The sequence below is a fragment of the Cryptococcus neoformans genome, chromosome 4 (assembly GCF_000149385.1).
Source record: "Cryptococcus neoformans var. neoformans B-3501A chromosome 4, whole genome shotgun sequence".
Taxonomy (NCBI): Eukaryota; Fungi; Basidiomycota; class Tremellomycetes; order Tremellales; family Cryptococcaceae; genus Cryptococcus; species Cryptococcus deneoformans.
This window is the reverse complement of record NC_009180.1, coordinates 1,143,136-1,162,241: the sequence shown is the minus strand read 5'-3', so window position 1 is coordinate 1,162,241 and position 19,106 is coordinate 1,143,136. Positions and strand designations below refer to the sequence as shown.

At 47.7% G+C, this 19,106-nt stretch overlaps 7 protein-coding genes across 7 annotated transcripts in view; 3 read left to right on the top strand and 4 right to left on the bottom strand.

Moving 5' to 3' along the window:
* Positions 1-366, bottom strand: part of CNBD4020 (hypothetical protein) — a gene marked incomplete at both ends in the record, with an annotated part of 2,931 nt that extends 2,565 nt beyond the window's left edge. Inside the window, 3 exons of the mRNA XM_770580.1 lie at positions 1-24; positions 162-247; positions 303-366. The exon at positions 1-24 is cut by the window's left edge and continues 65 nt beyond it. Coding sequence (XP_775673.1) covers positions 1-24; positions 162-247; positions 303-366 — 174 coding nt within the window. The remainder of the gene's footprint in view (positions 25-161; positions 248-302) is intronic.
* A 1,939-nt stretch (positions 367-2,305) lies between these two features.
* On the top strand, positions 2,306-2,958 carry CNBD4010 (hypothetical protein; the record flags this gene model as incomplete). Its single annotated transcript, XM_770579.1, has 3 exons — positions 2,306-2,354; positions 2,409-2,728; positions 2,782-2,958. 3 exons carry the CDS (start codon positions 2,306-2,308, stop codon positions 2,956-2,958), a joined length of 546 nt encoding a protein of 181 aa, XP_775672.1.
* A 333-nt stretch (positions 2,959-3,291) lies between these two features.
* Positions 3,292-3,755, bottom strand: CNBD4000 (hypothetical protein; the record flags this gene model as incomplete). Its single annotated transcript, XM_770578.1, has 3 exons — positions 3,292-3,396; positions 3,453-3,536; positions 3,588-3,755. The coding sequence occupies 3 exons, from the start codon at positions 3,753-3,755 to the stop codon at positions 3,292-3,294; spliced, it is 357 nt and encodes a 118-aa protein (XP_775671.1).
* A 338-nt stretch (positions 3,756-4,093) lies between these two features.
* On the top strand, positions 4,094-5,175 carry CNBD3990 (hypothetical protein; the record flags this gene model as incomplete). The annotated part of the gene is made up of 6 exons (XM_770577.1): positions 4,094-4,184; positions 4,262-4,364; positions 4,462-4,585; positions 4,640-4,781; positions 4,834-5,091; positions 5,141-5,175. The coding sequence occupies 6 exons, from the start codon at positions 4,094-4,096 to the stop codon at positions 5,173-5,175; spliced, it is 753 nt and encodes a 250-aa protein (XP_775670.1).
* Positions 5,176-5,499: 324 nt separating this feature from the next.
* On the bottom strand, positions 5,500-6,871 carry CNBD3980 (hypothetical protein; the record flags this gene model as incomplete). The annotated part of the gene is made up of 5 exons (XM_770576.1): positions 5,500-5,568; positions 5,626-6,004; positions 6,061-6,344; positions 6,394-6,707; positions 6,766-6,871. The coding sequence occupies 5 exons, from the start codon at positions 6,869-6,871 to the stop codon at positions 5,500-5,502; spliced, it is 1,152 nt and encodes a 383-aa protein (XP_775669.1).
* Positions 6,872-8,129: 1,258 nt separating this feature from the next.
* On the bottom strand, positions 8,130-9,052 carry CNBD3970 (hypothetical protein; the record flags this gene model as incomplete). Its single annotated transcript, XM_770575.1, has 6 exons — positions 8,130-8,214; positions 8,357-8,460; positions 8,529-8,581; positions 8,632-8,652; positions 8,706-8,838; positions 8,984-9,052. The coding sequence occupies 6 exons, from the start codon at positions 9,050-9,052 to the stop codon at positions 8,130-8,132; spliced, it is 465 nt and encodes a 154-aa protein (XP_775668.1).
* A 152-nt stretch (positions 9,053-9,204) lies between these two features.
* CNBD3960 (hypothetical protein) lies at positions 9,205-19,067 on the top strand (the record flags this gene model as incomplete). The annotated part of the gene is made up of 16 exons (XM_770574.1): positions 9,205-9,552; positions 9,623-10,570; positions 10,626-14,151; positions 14,208-14,355; positions 14,402-14,741; positions 14,794-14,963; positions 15,030-15,132; positions 15,173-15,847; positions 15,910-16,187; positions 16,241-16,639; positions 16,677-16,959; positions 17,021-17,653; positions 17,703-18,188; positions 18,241-18,370; positions 18,440-18,975; positions 19,032-19,067. The coding sequence occupies 16 exons, from the start codon at positions 9,205-9,207 to the stop codon at positions 19,065-19,067; spliced, it is 9,039 nt and encodes a 3,012-aa protein (XP_775667.1).
* Positions 19,068-19,106: the final 39 nt, after the last annotated feature.

Genomic DNA, 19,106 nt, shown 5'->3' with positions numbered 1-19,106 from the left:
TTGACCTTTCATGGATACAGACGGCTAGCCATCTCAAGTCAGCTCGCTCTAGGCGTTTTGCAGTTCAATTGGCAAAATTGCAAGGCGACCCATGTCATTGTCGGCAATGGACGGCAATTCTGCAATCACGATTTAAGATGCCAGCGTGAAACGAAACGTACAGTGGGCTTGATCAAGTTATGACAAGAAGCAAAGAAATCGTCTGAGCATGCAACAACTTCACCACCGAGGGCAGATGAAGAGACCTCTACTGTGGATGTAAACGAACAGCGAACAGGGATGGATCAGGAAAGACGGCGTACCGACATAATTGGATTTGATATTGGAGTCGAACTCTTCAAGTGGGATCTGCTGTGGGGTGAGCATGGCTGTGTGTTTATATTGATAATGTAGATCTTATTGATATGAGATGTGGGGGAGGAGTACAGGCCAATAGATTAAGGCCAATAGACTATATATAGCGGTGTGACTCTGATGACATTCGTTCTCTCGTGTTGAGAATCCGGTGATTGGCTGTTGACCGGCGGTAGGCGCTGGCTGGGATTTATACGGCGGGGGGGCAAAGCACTGACCGCCAGGGTAATCTTATCATGTCGGATCCGATTCTACCGGATGCTCGTCCCGGCGGCGGAGCGAACAGCTGCACCGTCGGCTTTGGCTGCCTGAGCCGAGGACAGCCGTTTAAATGTACGTTCATTCTTTCCTTCACTGCATTTTTCGTACGTACGTAGTGTCATCCACAATGCAACATACACTGTAGCCACATGCTATAATAATAATGTCGCAATGTTTGGCTTTTCTGCCTCAGACTACCTCGACAGTACAACAGCCACGCCACGGCTAAAATGACCCCAGAAACAGGTCGTTCGCTTTTGATACTACGCTGGATTCCGAAGGACCCTTGCGCTTCAGCAACACCCGCCTAGAACCGAAACAGTTTGTCAGCCAGTCTTACAAGGAGGAGAACCACGTCAGCGAAAGAGAAAGATGCTTATATTTACTCCACTATCTGTCTTTTTGAGCCAGAGGATGATTTTCTACTGCTCGAACTACCACTACTCCGCCCTCCTGCACTGCCATCGCCAAATGCAAAGACTTCGACAGGTGCGGTCTCTCGTTTATCGTCTACCGCAAAGTTTGCCTTAGAAATTGTCAGGTTGTGGGACGATATGATGGCGAGTGTGTATCCATCTCCGGATGGAATTGCGGGGTTAGGCGAATACGCAAGGTAATCATGATCCGTCGGAATATCAGTCATAAGGAAAATCGCAGATATATTGGGATATAGGAGGGATATGCTGAAGAAGGGGCCCTGGCCGTTCTTACTTGACTGGAAGGGAAGTCAATATTCCACCTCCAAATCATTCAAGCATCGGATGGTAATACAATTTGATCTGGCAAGACTCACTTCCCATTCAACAATATGTGTATCATCACTTTTCCATTCGAATGCGTCTGACGGGAAGATAATGTCAACAGCTTGGGCAGTGGTGATGATCAGCAAAAAGACGAGGATTGTGGCAGGAGGCGACATGAAAGCTGGTTCAAATAGGCATTAGAAATGGTTGAAAGTCAGTTTGATATTGGGTTAGTAAGCACGAAAGGCATGTACATTGAGGAGGAGGGCAGTAGTAATATCGGACTGATGAACAGTAGCTGATGACTCGTATGAGCAAAGGTAAGATATTATATCGACTCTTCCATCATTTTTTGTCTAGTTGTGTTACATCATGAATCGTGGCAGACTCCATAGTCCCAGGTAAATGATCAGGTCTCGCGAGGCCATTACTACTAATACTGTATACGATGTATTTTCTACTATGCTTTAAATGCCTGTCAGCGCCAGCCCAACAAGCTTGTTCGCCATCATGTGCCGCCCATCATAAACACCATCTCACCACTGCTGTCATCCCCGTGCACCCACCATGTGTATAATCATACTTATATTGCTCACGCCCAATGTAATACGAGCCATTATCGACCAGCACGGTGAACTACTAGCGATATTTGGTTACGTGGTGATTTGTTTCTTTTTTCTCCTTCCTTCTAGTCGTTCCCGCCTTCTGATATTTTTACATATGCTGTATTTTTTTTAGCAATGTTAATAATTAAGCCTGGGTTAAGAATGCCACCCTGGATAAATTCTGGGAAATGTGAATGGAGAAAAACGTGCGACTCATTTAACAATGCCTTTGCGCGCGTTCGGGTCTTGTCTCTCATAGTTATTCTCGTATTCTTACGCTTCACTGCACGCGACTCTGAATTCTGCAATCATACCCAATCCTCCCAACTTTCTAGAACCAACATGAGGCTTCTCAGCTGGATTGTCTTGCCACTTATCCCCTTCGTCTCAGGTACGTTATTACCAGTTATTTCGACGAAGAGACCGAATTAATTTTCTTGAGTAGCCGGTGTCTCAACTATCTACTGGCCGGTATCCAACCCTGATCCTTCCAACCCCTGGGTCATTGGCGAAAAAAACCTACTCGCATGGACAACTGGCAGTGGCACCGGTGTTCAATCATTCGATGTTCAGCTACACAATTCCAACCGTTCCGTTATGGTCGGCTTCCTTCCCATTGCTTTGCGAGTACCTATGGAGAGGTTACCCTCAGGATATAAGAACTATGGTGGAGAGATGGAGGTTGACTTAGGATCCAACATCCCTACAGGAGACGGGTTTTATCTGCTGTTCATGAACACCTATCACGGAGAAGTGTATGCCAAAGTATGTCCTTTCTTCTGCTTTTGACGTGCCGTTAATCTGATTTTGTTTTCCAGTCGAAAAAGTTTTCAATTTACGCCTCTACTCCAGCCAATTTCACTTCGGCCGATCTTCCTACTGCCACCGTTACCGCTACCCTTTCGGAAGCCCCTAACCCTACGCAACAATGGGCTATCACTCTTAATGGTGTCGATCAGGATGCGACGGCGACGGCCACGTCCACAAGCTCTTAAGAGTAGTTCAGATGTTGTTGTTTATGGACAATACTTCCACTTTTGACGTTCCATTTTTACCTTGTATACCCGTTTGATGAGTCTAGCCGTTTATTTTAGTGAGTTTTATACAGTACGATTTTATGATGAACTTCATGCCATTTTGATGGGTTACTTTTGGACATTAAAATTGTTTCCTCCGCTTCTTGACAGCTCTCGGGTATCGCAGCCGATTATTGAAGGCAATAGACTATGTTTATGCGCACATATCATATGAGCACTATCGGTATCCAAACATGAACCGTTATATAATATGGATTTGATGACGAGAAGGACTTTGGAAGAAAAGAGAATTTAGTTCCCGTCGGTTTTCCAGTCCACCTCAACTTGCTGCAGCTGACTAAAAGCTTCTCTGAATTCTTGAGTACCGGCGATGGATTCATCCGATCCAAGGGCATTCTGCAAGACTGTTCAGTGAAGTAAAGTCGCGGAATGTTAAAGTACAAACCCACCACTAGATCTTCAAGTGCTTGGAAGGCTTCCTCTAATGACCTTCTTGTGCGAGGTACCATCATTTCTGAATCTTTCAGTACCCGCTCCTACCATAGCTGATGAGCTTCTATTTGTACCCAATCAGGAATTTTACCAACAGCTGCCCGTATGTCGGCACCGTCAGCACCATCCGCTTTGAGCTTCTCTACGACCTTCTGCTGATCTTCGACTTCCTGAATATAGCTGGATTCTTCTTTGTGGAGGCGTTTGACGACACCGGTTTTAATCTTGAGTTGGCGGAGAGTTTGAGAGGTTTCGTCAGGCATATTAAGATGATACCTTACTGGAGCAATGTGATTTTGTCGTTTCTATTTCCTTGAGCAGGATCGGTATCTTCTCCAGCTACAGCAATTGCGACGTCGTCACTCGTTGAGCTTCCTTCTTCGACCGCCAAGAGGATGATGGTGGTGGAGGGAGGCAACAACGACGGGCGCGACGACGGCGCACGCCGAAATCCTGACGTGGATTTCAACCGGGTCTAATCGCTGATGAATAGTGATAAGCCACGTGGCGGGTCATCAACGAATTCTTTGTCTCCCACTCCTTTGCTGCCGCTCTTCGGTGTATCTAGACAGAACATCTATATTCCATACAAAAGCTCAAAATGGTCACCGCCGTCTCCCCCGAGAACCTGAAAGAGTGGCATACCCCCTCTACTAGGCCTGATGTCATCCACGAGTTGATCCATGGTGTCGGTGAGTGCTGAAGCGATTTCATCAAGTGAAAGTGGGTGAAAAGCACTTTTGCTAATGGAATTCATTGGCTATGTAAGACCGATACAACCCATCAAACTTGCCTTTCATGGAGGACTACCTTGCCACGGAATTGAAGGAAGGACAGTACGATTTGTTCGGCAACCTCGCTATCCTTAAATTGTTCGTCTGTGGTCTCATTGGTTTCCGAATGGAAACCTTGCGCCTTGTCACTAGGATGAAGGTTACTATGTGTGTAGATAGCTGACAGTGGATTTAGATACCAATTCAATCCTCAACACAGCAACCCAGATGTTATCATCAACATACTCATCAAGGCTCTTGCAGCTACAGTGTCAGGACCTGATTTCAACTTGTGCTTGGAAATGCTCAGGGAGCCTTCTGTGTGTACTTTCTTTCTTATAAAAAAATGAAATGACATTGACAAACGCCTGAAGGCTATTCTCCACGATATCGAATCGGCGGATGAAGCACTTGTAATTGTCATGCCTTACCTTCAAAGGCTTCATGAACTCAGCCGGACATGCCAATTCACAAAGTTTTGGCAAGAGATCAACTCTGATTCTGAGGCAGCTAAAAGTAGGTTCTGAAACTCAAGATTTGAAAGTGGTATTGACGAGGTATTGGATAGTCCTCCGAACGCGCTACCTCCCACAACACGCCTCTCCCCTGGACGATTTCCGCTTCATCTTTTCCGCGTCTATCGCCTCATGCTTCCGTAGGATATCCCTTTCTCAACTCTCTCGATGGCTCGATATCCCTTCCGACAAGGTAGGAGAGTGGTGCAGCAAGGTTGAGTGGACAGTGGAGGGGCAGGATGCGGTCATCCCCAACAACGGGCAGAATGATGTAAAGGCCGGTGTTGTCAAGGAGAATGTTCAGCTTGGCCGTGAGTATCCTGGCCTTGAAAGGAAGAGGTTCATGCTGACGAAGGGTAGAATTGACCAAGTTGGTGGCTGCGGCGGGTTATTAGACGGTTTTGAAAGCATTCTGGAGTTCGATGGTATCTGGATCATGCATGCATCGATAACGTGCTTTGGTCGCGGTTGAGAATGACCATACCACGGATCTGTTTGTAAGAGATCGTCATGATCCTGAGCAAGAAACTCACATTGGAACAGAGTGTATCGACATAATTTATGTGTATTCATGCTGGCTAAAGCGCTCAGTTTGAAGTTGCAACGAAGCTCATGGAGATGTTACTTGCATCTACATATGATCTGCTTGAAATCTCTACTCTCATTTTCTAGGACTAAAATCTCCAAAACGTCTCCAATCTTCACACCCTCATGACCTTCTACTCGGCATCCGGGTAATCGTTGTAGCCGGAACCATTTTGCCCTTCAACAGCTGGTGTGTAAAGACCCTAATCATCTGTCAACACGCTGCAAGCTGTAAATTCCTTTTTTTTAAGATCACTTACCTTCATATTGATTTCGGCAAGAGGCAACCCTTGTTGGATGCGCTTGACAAAATCAGGATTCGCAACATAGTTCCTCCCGTAGACGACAGCTGCCGCCTTGCCACTCTTCACTACCTCTTCACCGCTTTCCGGCGTGTAGTTCCCATTCACAACTAGCTTGCTCTTCTTGATTAACGGGCCATAAGTGCCAATAATATCATGAGGAAATCCCTGGGGCTTGCCTCCATGATGGTCGTCGCCAAGGACAGCAACCATGAGCTGAATATACGCGAGACCGAGAGAGTCAAGGCGTGAAATGTAAGTTTTAAAAGTCTCGAGACGAGAGTCACCGGTAGTGTTATAAGTGTCGTTATATCCACCACAAGGGGAGATTTTGACGCTATATAATCTGTCAGACATGGTGCTGACTTATCATCATGGGTGATTTGCACCTACCCGACTCGGTCAGCCCCCCAAACGTCGATTAGTCTTTTGGCAGCTTCCAAACCAAATCTGATCCTGTTCTCCACGCTACCGCCCCATTTATCTGTCCTTGTATTGCTAACATCCGACAAGAACTGTTCAATCAAATAGCCATTAGCGGAATGAAGTTCGACGCCATCGAATCCAGCGAGCTTGGCCATCTCTGCAGCTTTAGAGTACTGGTCGAGGATGTATGTTGGGTCAGGGATAGGGGTGGGATCGGAAATGTATCCCGGCTTGCCAGGAAGTGTGCGGAACTTGTAAAATAATTAATCTTCATTGTGCGTTGTGCGGGAGAATACGCACCTTCCCACCTCTTGCACCCACATCACTTGGTGCCCACACTGGGTCTCCACTCCTCTTTTGTTCAATCATGTCTGGATGACAAACACGTCCAGTATGCCATAGCTGAGCAACAATCAACCCGCCCTTGTCGTGTACGGCGTCGGTGACTTTTTTCCAACCGTTTGCGTGCTCCTCATCCCAGATACCAGGAGCATTCTCCCATTCGGTACCTTGATGGGCAATGAGTGTACCTTCAGAGAGGATAAGGCCTGAGCGACCAGGCCCAGCGCGCTGAGCATAGTACTTTACGTTGTCCTCGTTGGGAACCGTTGTGGCTGATAAGATGTCTGGCTTTAGCACAGGGTAGCATGAGTATGGAACAAGATAACTTACGGATAGAGCGATTGCGAGTGAGAGAAGCCATAATCACTCGTGTATTGAGCTGAAGAGCCCCGAGGGAGACGGGCTCTGCAAGAGTAGGGAATCTGACAACAGGCATTTTCAAAGTTGCTGTAGTAAAGTCGATGATCGGTGGATGGTGTTGGTAGCCGTGCTGATTGCTGATAGATTGTACAAAACTGTGATAATATTGCTTGCATGTAAGGCATGTGCCCCATTTATATATGAACGAACCAAGGAAAGAGTATGTACCGCTTGTAAGAGAAAGATTGATAAGCATGAACATATGTTTGTCGACTCTGTGAACAGACGTCATAATCTTGGTCATAATCCGAGATTAATCCAAAATCCTCCCAACAAGGGAGGAGGAGTCTCGGCCCCAAACGTTGATCGTCGATCGTCGAGATACAGCAAGGGGGCCCCGACGGGAATATTAGTATCAACAGCATTTGACGTGGATTAAACTCCACGTGGCAACTTACTTTCTTCGTCGTCGTTTCTCCTCTTCCTCCTCCCTCGTCGTCTCTTTCCTCCCATCGCTGCCACTCTCGATCTACTCGAAGCATATCCACGGTAGTTCTTGTCTTCATACCCTACTTAGTAATCCAAGACACCGAATTTTTCAAGGTTGCGTCGTTTATCTACCATTTGCCGCCACCTGGTAACCACATAAGCTCGCTTCTATCTCATCATCACTTCTACGGAGACTATCTACAAGTTTTCAACGTATACAAGAAAATAATTCGAGAATTTCGACAGGGACTTTCACGGTCGATCATATACGACTAGGAAACTTCTTTTTAATCATACAGTAGTTACTCCATTGAGTGACCGCCACATCGTAAGTTCCGACTCCAGGCTTGTATCTGATAGTAGTTGTGAACATTGTCATTGACGCAAAGCTACGTAGTTTACTTTACATCATGCCCCGATACATCCCTCTTTCCCTCGTTCCTGCTCAGCTTCGCCCACATATTCGCACTCTCCCTGCCATTCCTCTTGTAAACCCCCTTCGTCAGCTCCCTTCTCCATCAGATCAGCTTCTTTCAGCAAAAGAAAAACTACCATCGAATGTTCGAGTGCAGGATTGGGTAGACGGACGTGGGAGATGGACTGGAATATCTGAGAGGGAACGTTTGGGTGGAAAGAAGGGCGTGAGAACCGGGGTGGAGAGGAATGGAAGAAGATGGGGTGGTCTGAAGTGGGCTTTGAGGGAGCGTTAGTGTATCTATATCGGCGGAGGGACCGGTTGATGATGAGGGTCCTTTTTTGGGTCCAGTTTTGTTGGTGTGCATATGCATTTACATTTCGTCAAAAATAGATTACATGGCCCGTAACCGCGGTTCGCCGACTAGGTATCATCTATCCAAGTCCCCGAAAATAGCTTTTCCCCGCTTCGATAACTTCATGAAGCCCATCCGGGCATCAGAATCATCAATAGTACTGAACAATGCGCGTCAGCCCTCGTATACCTGGATAGCATGGACACGACTTGGGTTTTCCAAGTCACTTCAATTCCGCTCATATGCTTAAAGCAGGTGACGGTGTTGCAGCAAGCAACAGAAAGTAACGAAAGAAGACTAACCGATGAGCCAGCTCCCCCCGATAAGTAACGTCTTTCAACTCGCCTGTTGCGTAGACGATTCCTATTATGAAACATATCAAAGAAACGAATGCTTCAATGACAATCTTTCAAATCATTGTCTGTAAGCCTGTGCCAAGCACACAATGGATCATTTGACGGAAACAGTACACACAGAGAGAGGCAAGCCTGACGTCGGCCTTGAGAGCGCTTTGAGAATGGAAAGATCTGCAGGAGTACAGGTTAATATGTTTCTGACAGAGTCAGTCTCGACATACGTTCATATGTAGAGAAGGCGGCTATGAATGCGCCAATCAGTCTGCAGGTCGCGAAAGAGGAGCGAAAGACTGACCGTGGAAGAGGGCGAGACAGGCAAGACCGACAAGAAGCCTTCCTATGAGCTTGGACATTGGGGTGAGTCTGCCGTACTGTGTGGGCTCGGGAAGGAGAGTGCGTGGATGCGCTGGGCTGGAAATGGAACGAATCTACAGGTGAAGGTGTGGCCGAGGTGGTAGTCACGTGACGAGTTAAATAAAGATGTTGTGAAGTCGACATGACGCATCCCCGTTCAATCTCGCCGGCTCGGGTGAAGAGTTGTCAAATTGTTGCGCCCTCCCTTATCACACATACAAATACGGCACAAGACTCAGCCTCCCCTGCTCCGCCCGGTATATTCCTGCCTGGTCCTTCCATCCACATCCACCCCTTATCCCCCAGCCAAAAAGTGGAGGCCGGCCATGCCCGCCATCTGCCGCTCTCTGTCATAAATAGCACATGCCGCACCTCTAGGCCAGAACGCCCTACCCGCAATCCCTTACAGCTCAAAACAGCCCCTTTCTCGCCCCTCTGCAATGCTCTTCCTCCCATCCTTTACAGCCATATCCGTCACCTTGCTTATTCTAGTCCTCTCCTCTTTGGTCGTCCACCTGCACATCCTCCCACTACTTTTGCGCACATTCACTCAAGTCAGAGTATCGAGCTTTAGCGTTATATCCATTACAGGTCTGGAATGGCGAAATGAACATGAGCAAGAGGATATAATCCCTACATTGAGAATAGAGAGAGCCAGGTGGACGTGGGGTGGCATCAAAGGAGACGTGACCGGGCTTGTTGTGCTTAGAATTGAAGGGGTCAGTTGGAGAATCAAGAACAATCCATCGGGAGATCTGAAAAATGGAAGGCCGTCCGTACAGCATAGAGTCAGTGACCGTTTCATTTCAGCCGCAGCCGATCACACGACTAAATATATTGACGCCGAAAAACCAATAGTCTCCAAGCCGCTTCAAGAACAGGCTTATCACCTTTATTCTCCGACTGCTCATTCACCACTATCCTTCGATTGCTCGACTCGTCTCCATCCAACTTGTCAATTGCAGGGTTATCTTTGATGACTTGGATGGCATCGAATTAACTTGGAAAGAGCTGGGGTTTGGCGTCAAGGTCGAGTTCCGTGGTATGGCCGAAGAAGCAGCTGTCTCAACCGCTCCCGAAAGGGAAGCCCCTTTTCGATCCTTATCTTCTATCAGCTTTAAAGATGAGTATGACATCCCGCCTTCATTTCCAACCACAGCAATGTCGACGCCGTCTCGACACACACAGTCTCTCTCCGGCTCACCGGTCATGCACACATCATTTGCCTTGCCTCCTTTGGCTGAACCTTGTGAGGCTTCTCTCCCTCCTTCGCCTGGCAAGAAGGCGCAGACAACCCCCCGTTTATCCAGCCCGAAGCCCTTCCACTCTCGAATGTCCAGAACAGCGAACAAGATTTGGACTCGTGCCACAGGCCGAATGTACGGCTCCGTTTCTTTCAACATCTACATCGATACTATTCGGTGTATCGACCCTCGGAACAGCCCACCTCCGTCTGCTAAGCCTTCCATACCCGACCTCAAATCGTCCACCGCTCGTAGGTCACAGTTCATCTCCTTCCGGCCTCTTAAGCGATGCCATCCTGTCTATGATCTCCATTCATCAGATGCAGGGGTGAGCACTCTAGTGGCATTAGATGAAAGGTCTAGTGTGAGACTTAGCCTTGGATTTGGTCCCAAAAAAGGGTTATTGGGCGAGGACACTCTGAGCGCGGTATATGAGATGGGCAAACTGCGCACGACTATAGAGGCCGTCGAGAAAGCAAATAAATTGCTCAACAAATCGAAGAAAAATAAGCAAATGGAGAAGAAGGGTATGAATCGATGGTCAACGCATGGGACTGCTCGTGTACGTTTATTCCTTACACAAAGGTTAGCCGGACGACACTGACAGTAGCTATCAGGTCATCTTAAGAGCCATGCAGTCGACAAAAGTGTCATTCGCCCATATCACTCTTCTTCACCACCTTCACAATCCTTCTCCAATTATGCCTTCCCTGTCCCAGTCTCACTTATCATCCATCTCATCCCTTGATCTGTCATCTTCACCAACGGGGGACCGTTACACAATCATTCTCGAGCTTTCTGAGATAAGATGTGCTCTCTCATCGGCCGATTCATCTAACAATGACCGCGCTCGCAACGCCTTTGGTACCAATTCTAGTCCCGAGTCCATCATCCGTGGTGTGGGTGCAGAGTTTGGGTGGAAAAGTATTGAGCTCCAGTGTATTGCGCCTGGCGAAAGCTCAAATGACAAGTCGCAGTTGTTTGCAATTCGGCAAGCGCAAGTGATTGGTTTCTCGTCATGGCGACCTGAAGGGTGGAATAGGGAGGAACTATTATTCGCCAGTGACCCAAACATTGCCCTTGTAGTCTGCCAAGCCGATGTTGCAAGTGTGGATTGCGCGGGCGATCTGCAGTTATTACACGAGCTTGAAGCGGCTTGGAAGGCCACTTATCCCAAAAGTCCTACCAGTTCGCCTCCACCGTCGTCCGAATCACCTATTATCTCACACGAAGACCCGTCTGGCTGGTTGCCCCCCAGGCTTCGAATGGTTTTCGATGTGGGCGATATCATGGCAGTCCTTGCGGATAGGGTGTCAGAGAACACAACCACGCTCACATTCGCCCTTGCTGGCGTCCATTCCAGTTGTTACACCTCTTTCTCAGATATCATCGCCCGTCGCCGGGACAGAGTGGCTACCAAAGAAGCTTTTAAAGAAGAGGAAGAACTGCAGCAAAGGAGAGAAGAGAATGACGAATTGGACTTCGCCGTGCACCCTTCTATGCTGCCAGCAGCACTGCGCCGACGATCGACGGCCAACAAGGCAGAACTCAGGGATAATCTGTCCATTTCCATGAGATGCGATGCCACCGTAAAAATGGAGCCCATCAGAGTCAAGATGACACTTTCAGGAGACAAAGTGTATGAGCTCGCAGAAATTGGAAGGATATACGGCACAGTCACAGGGGATATACTTGGGAGGCTTAAGGTTAAGCCGGACGGGACAGAATCGTCATCTTTTGACTGGAGTTCCATTTCCTGTGGATTGGATGTGGGTATACAGGAAGGAATAGACGTGGATTTATGGAAAGAGGAAGTTGTGGAGGCTCTCATAGGTATGGGAGAGGCGCATCAAAGAAGGCCCAAAGATGATCGTCAGCCTTCGCCAAGTGAGGGGAAAAAGACCACCACTATCCTCGACAAGCTACCTTCGGGAATATCAGCCAGGCTTTCACTGGGCAAAGTCAACGTTTTCTTAGGTGTTAGGGATCCAAACCCCGAATGTGCATTGGGTCTGACCAGAGGATTATGGTTCCGGACAGTGTTGAAATTGGAATATGCGTATCACAAAACCGTCATCCAATCTCTCCCTTGGCGCCATACACTGACCACCCCCCGCCGAGCCAAGCTACGACTTCCCGAAGATATCACCACGCAATCTCTTGCATTTGGGGCCAAGCTTCGTTCTACAGGGGGTAGTGCAGCGTTGGTTTCCATCAACACCGAGGAAACATACTTCCAGCCTATCTACAACGGCGAAATGTTCATCAAAAAAGGCGGGTTCAAAAAGGGCGTTTTGCGAAAAGACCCCCCAAAGGCGAGAGAAGACGATGAATTTGTTGGTTGGGGATTTCAACGAGCTAAACAACTTCGAGCAATGGATGAGGGCAAGTTTGCGAATAACGTGCCCCCATTTGAGATGAGAGGCACAGAGCAAGCGCGGAGACCATGGCTAAGGATTCCACGATCACATACTTCTTTTGCGGCTCAGCAACCAGCACCCGGTAGCGATATTGAGTACAAAATTACCACTCGGATGGAATCACCTACCTTGATTTCCGATCTATCCCATATATATTGCCATCTTCTCGCTGGTTTGATGGTCAAGCGAGTAAGCGCAGCTTGGAGGTCGGGGTCGGGTAAATCTCAGGTCACTCAGTCCGCCTTGCCCAGCAATAATCTCAACCTTAGTATTGACGTTTCAATCCCCGGCATGACCGCTCACTTCGCATTTCCTCTTCAAGAACAGCTCTTCATGTATAGCTCCGGTATTACTTTCAGCAAACAGCCTTACAAAGGCATGGTGTTCACAGCTGAACAACTGCTGTTATACGTTCCTAGTCCCCGGATCATCGGTAGCTGGGAAGAGCTCGGTCGTATCAAGCAGTTCGCACTCGCCCTCTCGGACCCTCACTTGCCGCTTGTCATTTCCCCCCGAATAGAATCTTTTCGTGTTCGTATCCCATTTTCTTACAAGTTGAACAGCCTCATCCTCAACATCAATGTGACCGTCAAAGCCTGCAAGCTCCTTTTCCGAACGGTCTCAGGCAAAATTCCCTTTACCACCGTCTTCAAGCCGTGCGCAGAGCAACCTAAGAATGTTCCAACCTTCTCGTTCAGCGTTGGATATATATCACTTGAGATAAAAGACGACCCTGTAGAAACAAGCCTTAACCTCATTTGGAGAGCGGGTCTGGTAGAACAAGCTAAGAGAAACGCTCTAGAAGACAATTTTGCAAAGAAGCTGTTGCTTATTAGCGACCCCGACACTCAACCAGAGGTACAGGAGGATACGAGAACTGGAAGTGGGCGACGGATGCTTGTCCTCACTAAGAAGCATAGCGTTGGTCCTGAAAGAGCCAGATGGGCGCTCGATCTGCTAGTATCTCAGTCATGGATCAGGCGTATTCGGGCTGCCAAACATGAGCAGGCCAGAAGGGAAGTATTGGCTCTTCAGGCAATTAGTGGGTCTGGTGTCAACATCAAGCTTCCGATTCGAGTAGTCAGTTCGAGCCGCACAGCTCCCCTCTTTCGAGCAGCATTTCATGAGGTCAACCTTGTGATCACAAAGCCAGGCCTTGACCGGAAGCAGATCATTGATTACATGGGCAAGATGTCTGCTCCATTTTCTGATGATGTCAACTTCTCCCTCATGGTTCCCCTTAACATTCGGTGGTCCATGGCGGAGGCGAAGTGTACCCTTCGAGACTATCCTCTTCCTCTTATCCGAGTGCAACGAGTCAATAAAAATGAACAAAAACCGGCCTTTTACATGGAGACAACTATGGTTATTGCGGAGGAACTCGCTGACGATGATTCAGTCATGTATGTTCCGGTCAAGGTTATACCAGAAGGATGCGGCCACAACGGTGCTTCCCCGTTTGTCCTGGAAATTGCAAAAACGATTATGCCAGTCAAGACATATGCTGAGCCGAAATTCAAGATCTCTTCAAAGAAGACGACGGAGTTTACCTGGGGAAATTCTTATCAGCCTGCTATCCAAGATCTGATGAAAGTCATAGAAACTCTGTCTCATCCCCCCCGGGATCCTTCGCCAAGGGTTGGATTTTGGGACAAATTTCGACTTGTACTTCACTGGAAACCTATTGTGGATTTTGTAGGGCCGTGTCATCTTCATCTCAAGGGTAAGCTTAAGCTCCGTAAGATATTTCACCAGTATCTGGTTGTTGATCCCAATTAGGCTCCTTTGATCCGTATTCCGTCTCCGGACTCGGTTCTGGCTTTTGTCTGGCATGGCGTGGCAATACTCAGTTGTTGATTGACCAGCCGAACGCGGATAAGGAGGCTATTCAAATTCTGGCTGACGAGCTCGTCGTAGCTATCCCAGAGTAAGTACAAAGATTGATCAGCTTGCCTAGTACTGACATTATCTAGTTTGGCGCCATTCCACGACGGGGCAGCAATCGGCAATAATCGAAATCATCGACATGATCATCATGATCATGCTCGAGAGCGTGACATCCTGGACGATACTGATGTAGTGCCCCTCGAAAGACGTTACACCAAACCTTGCGCCCAATTTGTTGGGGGGGTGAGGGTTGGGTTTGGTTTTAAGCTTGAAAGGACTTGCCGGCCCTGGTCTTGTCAACATGGATGTGGTGACACGGAGAATCTCCTCCACAGACAATGTCGGGAATTTACTTTTCTGCAACATCAGCAAGTCATTCTTCGCTCACCAGAAGCGATTGCCAAGGCAGAGAAAAGGTTGGGCAGAGTAAGTTTCTGAGGTCGATCTGTATGCACAAGAACTCATGGGTCTTCCACAGAAAGTAGACTCTTATGAAGGCTTCCGAAGCGACTTCATTCACTTTTCCGTCTCTCTTGTAGCGCCCAATGGAAATGGATCCGCCCACAGGACGCAAGAAGAGACGCCAGACAGCGTCAATAGTCTTCATTTTGCTCCCAAAGCATCACATCACTTCTTGAGCTGGTGGAAGTGAGTATTTTTTGGCTCTTTTTTATCTTCGTTGCCCCTTCCTGGGAGGCGCTTACAGTAGGCCAGACTTTTCTCCCACCAGATGTCATTACCTATCCGTCATGGCAAATTATTCCCCGATTCTCCACCGCCATCCAAGAAGTTCGGTCGCAGTCTTGGCACTATAAAAGTAGGTTCTTTCTGTGCATTTGCTTTGCTAATGAATGTAGTATCGATTTGATCTACGACCAGTATACATCTCCCATATGTACTCCCAAGTGAGCAAGGATCATTCGACTACCGGCAAATCTGAGTCCCTCGGTATCAAAGCTCGTTTTGGCCGGTTCAGAGCGGATGCGCATCAGCGTGCGCAGGAGAAGATTGAGCGGCACGAAAAGCTTGGGCGGTCTACTGTCGTTGTGCACAAACCTTTCTACGCTGGGGACATCCTTGCTGATGACCTCAAGGTCAAAGGCGTGCGAGCTCATTTTGTGGAGCGTATCAAAGGTGATAATACCCCGCCATCCGATCCTCTTCCGCGAGCTTCAGCACTCCCGCCTGAAACCCGACATTGGTATAACTATTGTGACTTCATTGATGTAGACCGCAAACCAAGTGATAAGGACCCTCGCATAGAACTAGCTGATTTCGGTGACTGTCCTCACCTCTTTTACTGCAAACGAGTCAAGGCCAGGGCTAGTACTTCCCATGATGACTCAGGTAGCCAAGCAAGTAGTTCTCTTGGTGTAGAAAGTAGTAAATTCGGTCACGAAGCTACTCATCACTGTTACCTTGGGATGGCAGATTGTGTACGGGACGCACAGCGTTCGATCACCCAGAAGAGGATCAATGAATTGCAGGCCAGGCTAGATAGTTACCCTCCCCCTCAAGATGACGAGAATCAAGTGAGTTCCCATTGTTTCTTGAATGATTTTATGAGTAATCAGATGCTTACCTTTTGACATAGTCGGACCGAGCAGTAACTCTAAATAGGATCAACGTCTTAGTCAAGCATTACGAGGATCTTGAAAAAGAGACTCGCCATCTCAGTGATGAAACCCTGGAATACTCAAAACAAACCACCACTACTACGTTTGAGCGGCCACTTTCCGGTGCTGCCTTTCAGGATATGATACACATACATGGGCCTAGACTAGTTTTAACAGATGGGTCAAGGAACATTGGGTTCAAATATCTATATATGATGGGGGACAGGAAAAAGGAAGAATACTACACATCTTACGCGTAAGTCGAACTACTCGCAGCCATGACGCATAGCAAACTGACATCCGAAGTAGATCTTTGCGCGGCATTCTTGACACTTATCAGCAGCGTGTGCGCCGGCGTGCGCGGCCTGAGACTGAGGTTTTCGAGGATGAACAAACCAAAAACACTTCGGCAGATCAGCAAATGGTGAATGACCTGATCCGATGGCTCTCTGACAAACCCGCGTTGGACAGTCTCCATACGGACGATAATGCCGAGGAGGGGTCTCTCCGAGCACATCGCGGATTGCCCGACGATTGTGATGTTAAGCCCAACAGACATGTGCTTGTTTTCAAACCGCAGATTGCGCTTCGCAGCGAATCCGATCCGAACGCCATCGTGCTTCTTTCCGCGGAGGAATTCTCCTTCAAACAGTTTAAAGTCATCGATTCTAACGCCATTGATGATATGATGGCAGATGTGCTTGACAGGTAGGTTCCCTCAAAATGGCTTATACTGATGCTGCAGGAATTACATTTCAATGCAAGGTTTGCAGGGTTTCTATCCAACTACAGAGGCTCTCAAGAGGGAGCGGACACAGCTCGGCATGCCTCGTGGCCTCGACTTCATACCACTGGAAATCTTTTTGGACGTGAAGAGTGAGGCTACAGATTACGACCGTGTCCTGCAAAAATCCGATATCATGGTTTCCATCGACAAGTTCAACAATATCCGTATGCCTCGCGGCTTAGAATGGCCGGATACTTTGGATGAATATGGAGAGCCTATCAAGCACCTTAGAGTTCATCAGGTTAGTGTCTTAACGTGTCGGAATAAACAAGGTTTTATTGATCATATTTATGATATGCTAGGATTATACTGCTATAATTGCTCCCATGCTTACCGTGACCGCCAATTCCCGCAATTTTGAGGCATTGTATGTCATCGTAACGGATCTGCTGATGTACGAAGATCCCGGGCATAAAGACCGCTCGGAAGCTATAGACGATTTTACTCGCACATTTGATGCAGCAGACCGAGACCTCGGAAAATTAGTCACAGACATCAACGCCTTGCAAACGCACATGCGTGGCCTTCTTGAGCTGCAGCACGGCTACGAATCGAATTTCGAGAGGCTTAACGACACTGGAAAGGAAGAACTTTTCAAGATACGATCTGAGCTGCAAGTTGGGTATGAAAACATGTACACAATCAACGCCCTAATTCGAGCTACGTCTGCGAAAGACGATGCGCGAGCTGCTATGAAGACATCAACGAAAATGGATGTGCGAATTGGAGGTGTAGCGTGGCATATGCTGCGAGAATCGAGGCTTGAAACTATGGCGAAGGTTGACATCAACGGTGCCGTATTTTCTATGTTAACCAGTAAGAACGGCATAATGGACAACGCAATGGTAATTGGCGATTTGAAGGCTCTCAATGGCAAGTGGAACACGCTGTATCCAGAGATCATCATTCGAGATGATCCAAGCAAAAAGAAAATAGTAAGTATATCTGATACAATGAAATTGTCACTGACGATACTGGTCACAGAAGAAGCCATTCGCTGCAGTTTATTGGTCCACTCGCCCCTCGATCGGCGGTATTCCTATTTTCCCTTATGTGAATATTGAATTCGTCAACATCCGCTTCAAGCTGGAGGAGAGGGTTGGGTTAGATGTTATGGATTATCTCTTCACTGACAGAACCCGTCGCCGTCAAATATCCGGTACCGCTGTCAAACCGCCTGGTGGAAATGGTGCAAGTTCCACTACTCCAACCTCATCCATCTTTCGCGGGGCAGGAATGACTTCCATGGACGATCTAGGCGGTAAACGGGGCGAGCCTCTTGGTATAGAGAATGGTCCTTTGCCACGATCAAGGTCACAGGTTTCGCTTCTCTCTCTACCCCAATCCGACCGTGACCCTGTATCGATTAAGAGAATTGAGGACACCAAGGAGATGAGACTGCGCGCATCGACAAACAAGATGTTCGGGACATTTAGATTACAGGGAATGGGCTTCAACCTAAGCTACAAAGTAAGTAATTTATCAGGTTGTGCTTAAACCATTGCTCTAACTCTGTCTTTAGAGTGATGATACTCGGAAACATGGCACCTTTAGCATGCCAGATTGTGTTGACTTTAGATTCAAAACGCCAGAGATGGTCTATGTCAGCAAGGTGTGGAGCATGGAGGATCTTTTTGAACACATCAAGCGAGGTGAGCTACACACGGTCTTCGTTCTTCATTGTAAAATACTGAGTCAGCATGCTGACTCTTTGCCTTCAGATGTTAAGAGTTCGGCTTGGTCCCAGTCAGGTGATATCATCTCACAAATCTTCAAAAAGACAAGCCTCTTCAGGTCAAAAGAGCGTCTTAAGCAGGCTGCATCAGTCACCGCTTTGGCAGAAAAAGCTCACAAGGGCAAAGGTTCTCATCAGCACCCTCCTAAATCGCCTTCGAATCTCCGATATGCCTTCAAGAACTCTAGTAATTCTCCCGAACCCGACGAAGACCTTATCCGGACAATCTCTCGAGTTATGTCTCATGAAGCAGTTCCGCCAGAAGAAAAACGAAGGTCCAAATCTGTACATCGTGGTTACTCCAACAATTTGGACATTCGGTCTGAGCCTTCAGAAGGGAGTAGCCAGCGACACGCCCATTTACGATCCACGAATGATCACTCGCCTAACAGCGGAAAGAGGTCCGTGGAAGAAGTGCCAGAGACAGAGGAGAAAGGAGGAGGGAGGATCAAGGGGCTATTGGGGAAGCTCAAATCCAAGCATCTAGTTGGAAAAGATAAGGAGCCAAGGTCCAGTGAGGATGTGAGTCAAACTCCTATTGAATAATATCATAATCCCCAGCTGACTGACAGAGGAAGTCTTCCGGGTCGTCATTGAGAAAGTCAACCATATGAAGATGCTGCTCATTCATTACAACACTGACCTAACCCGCG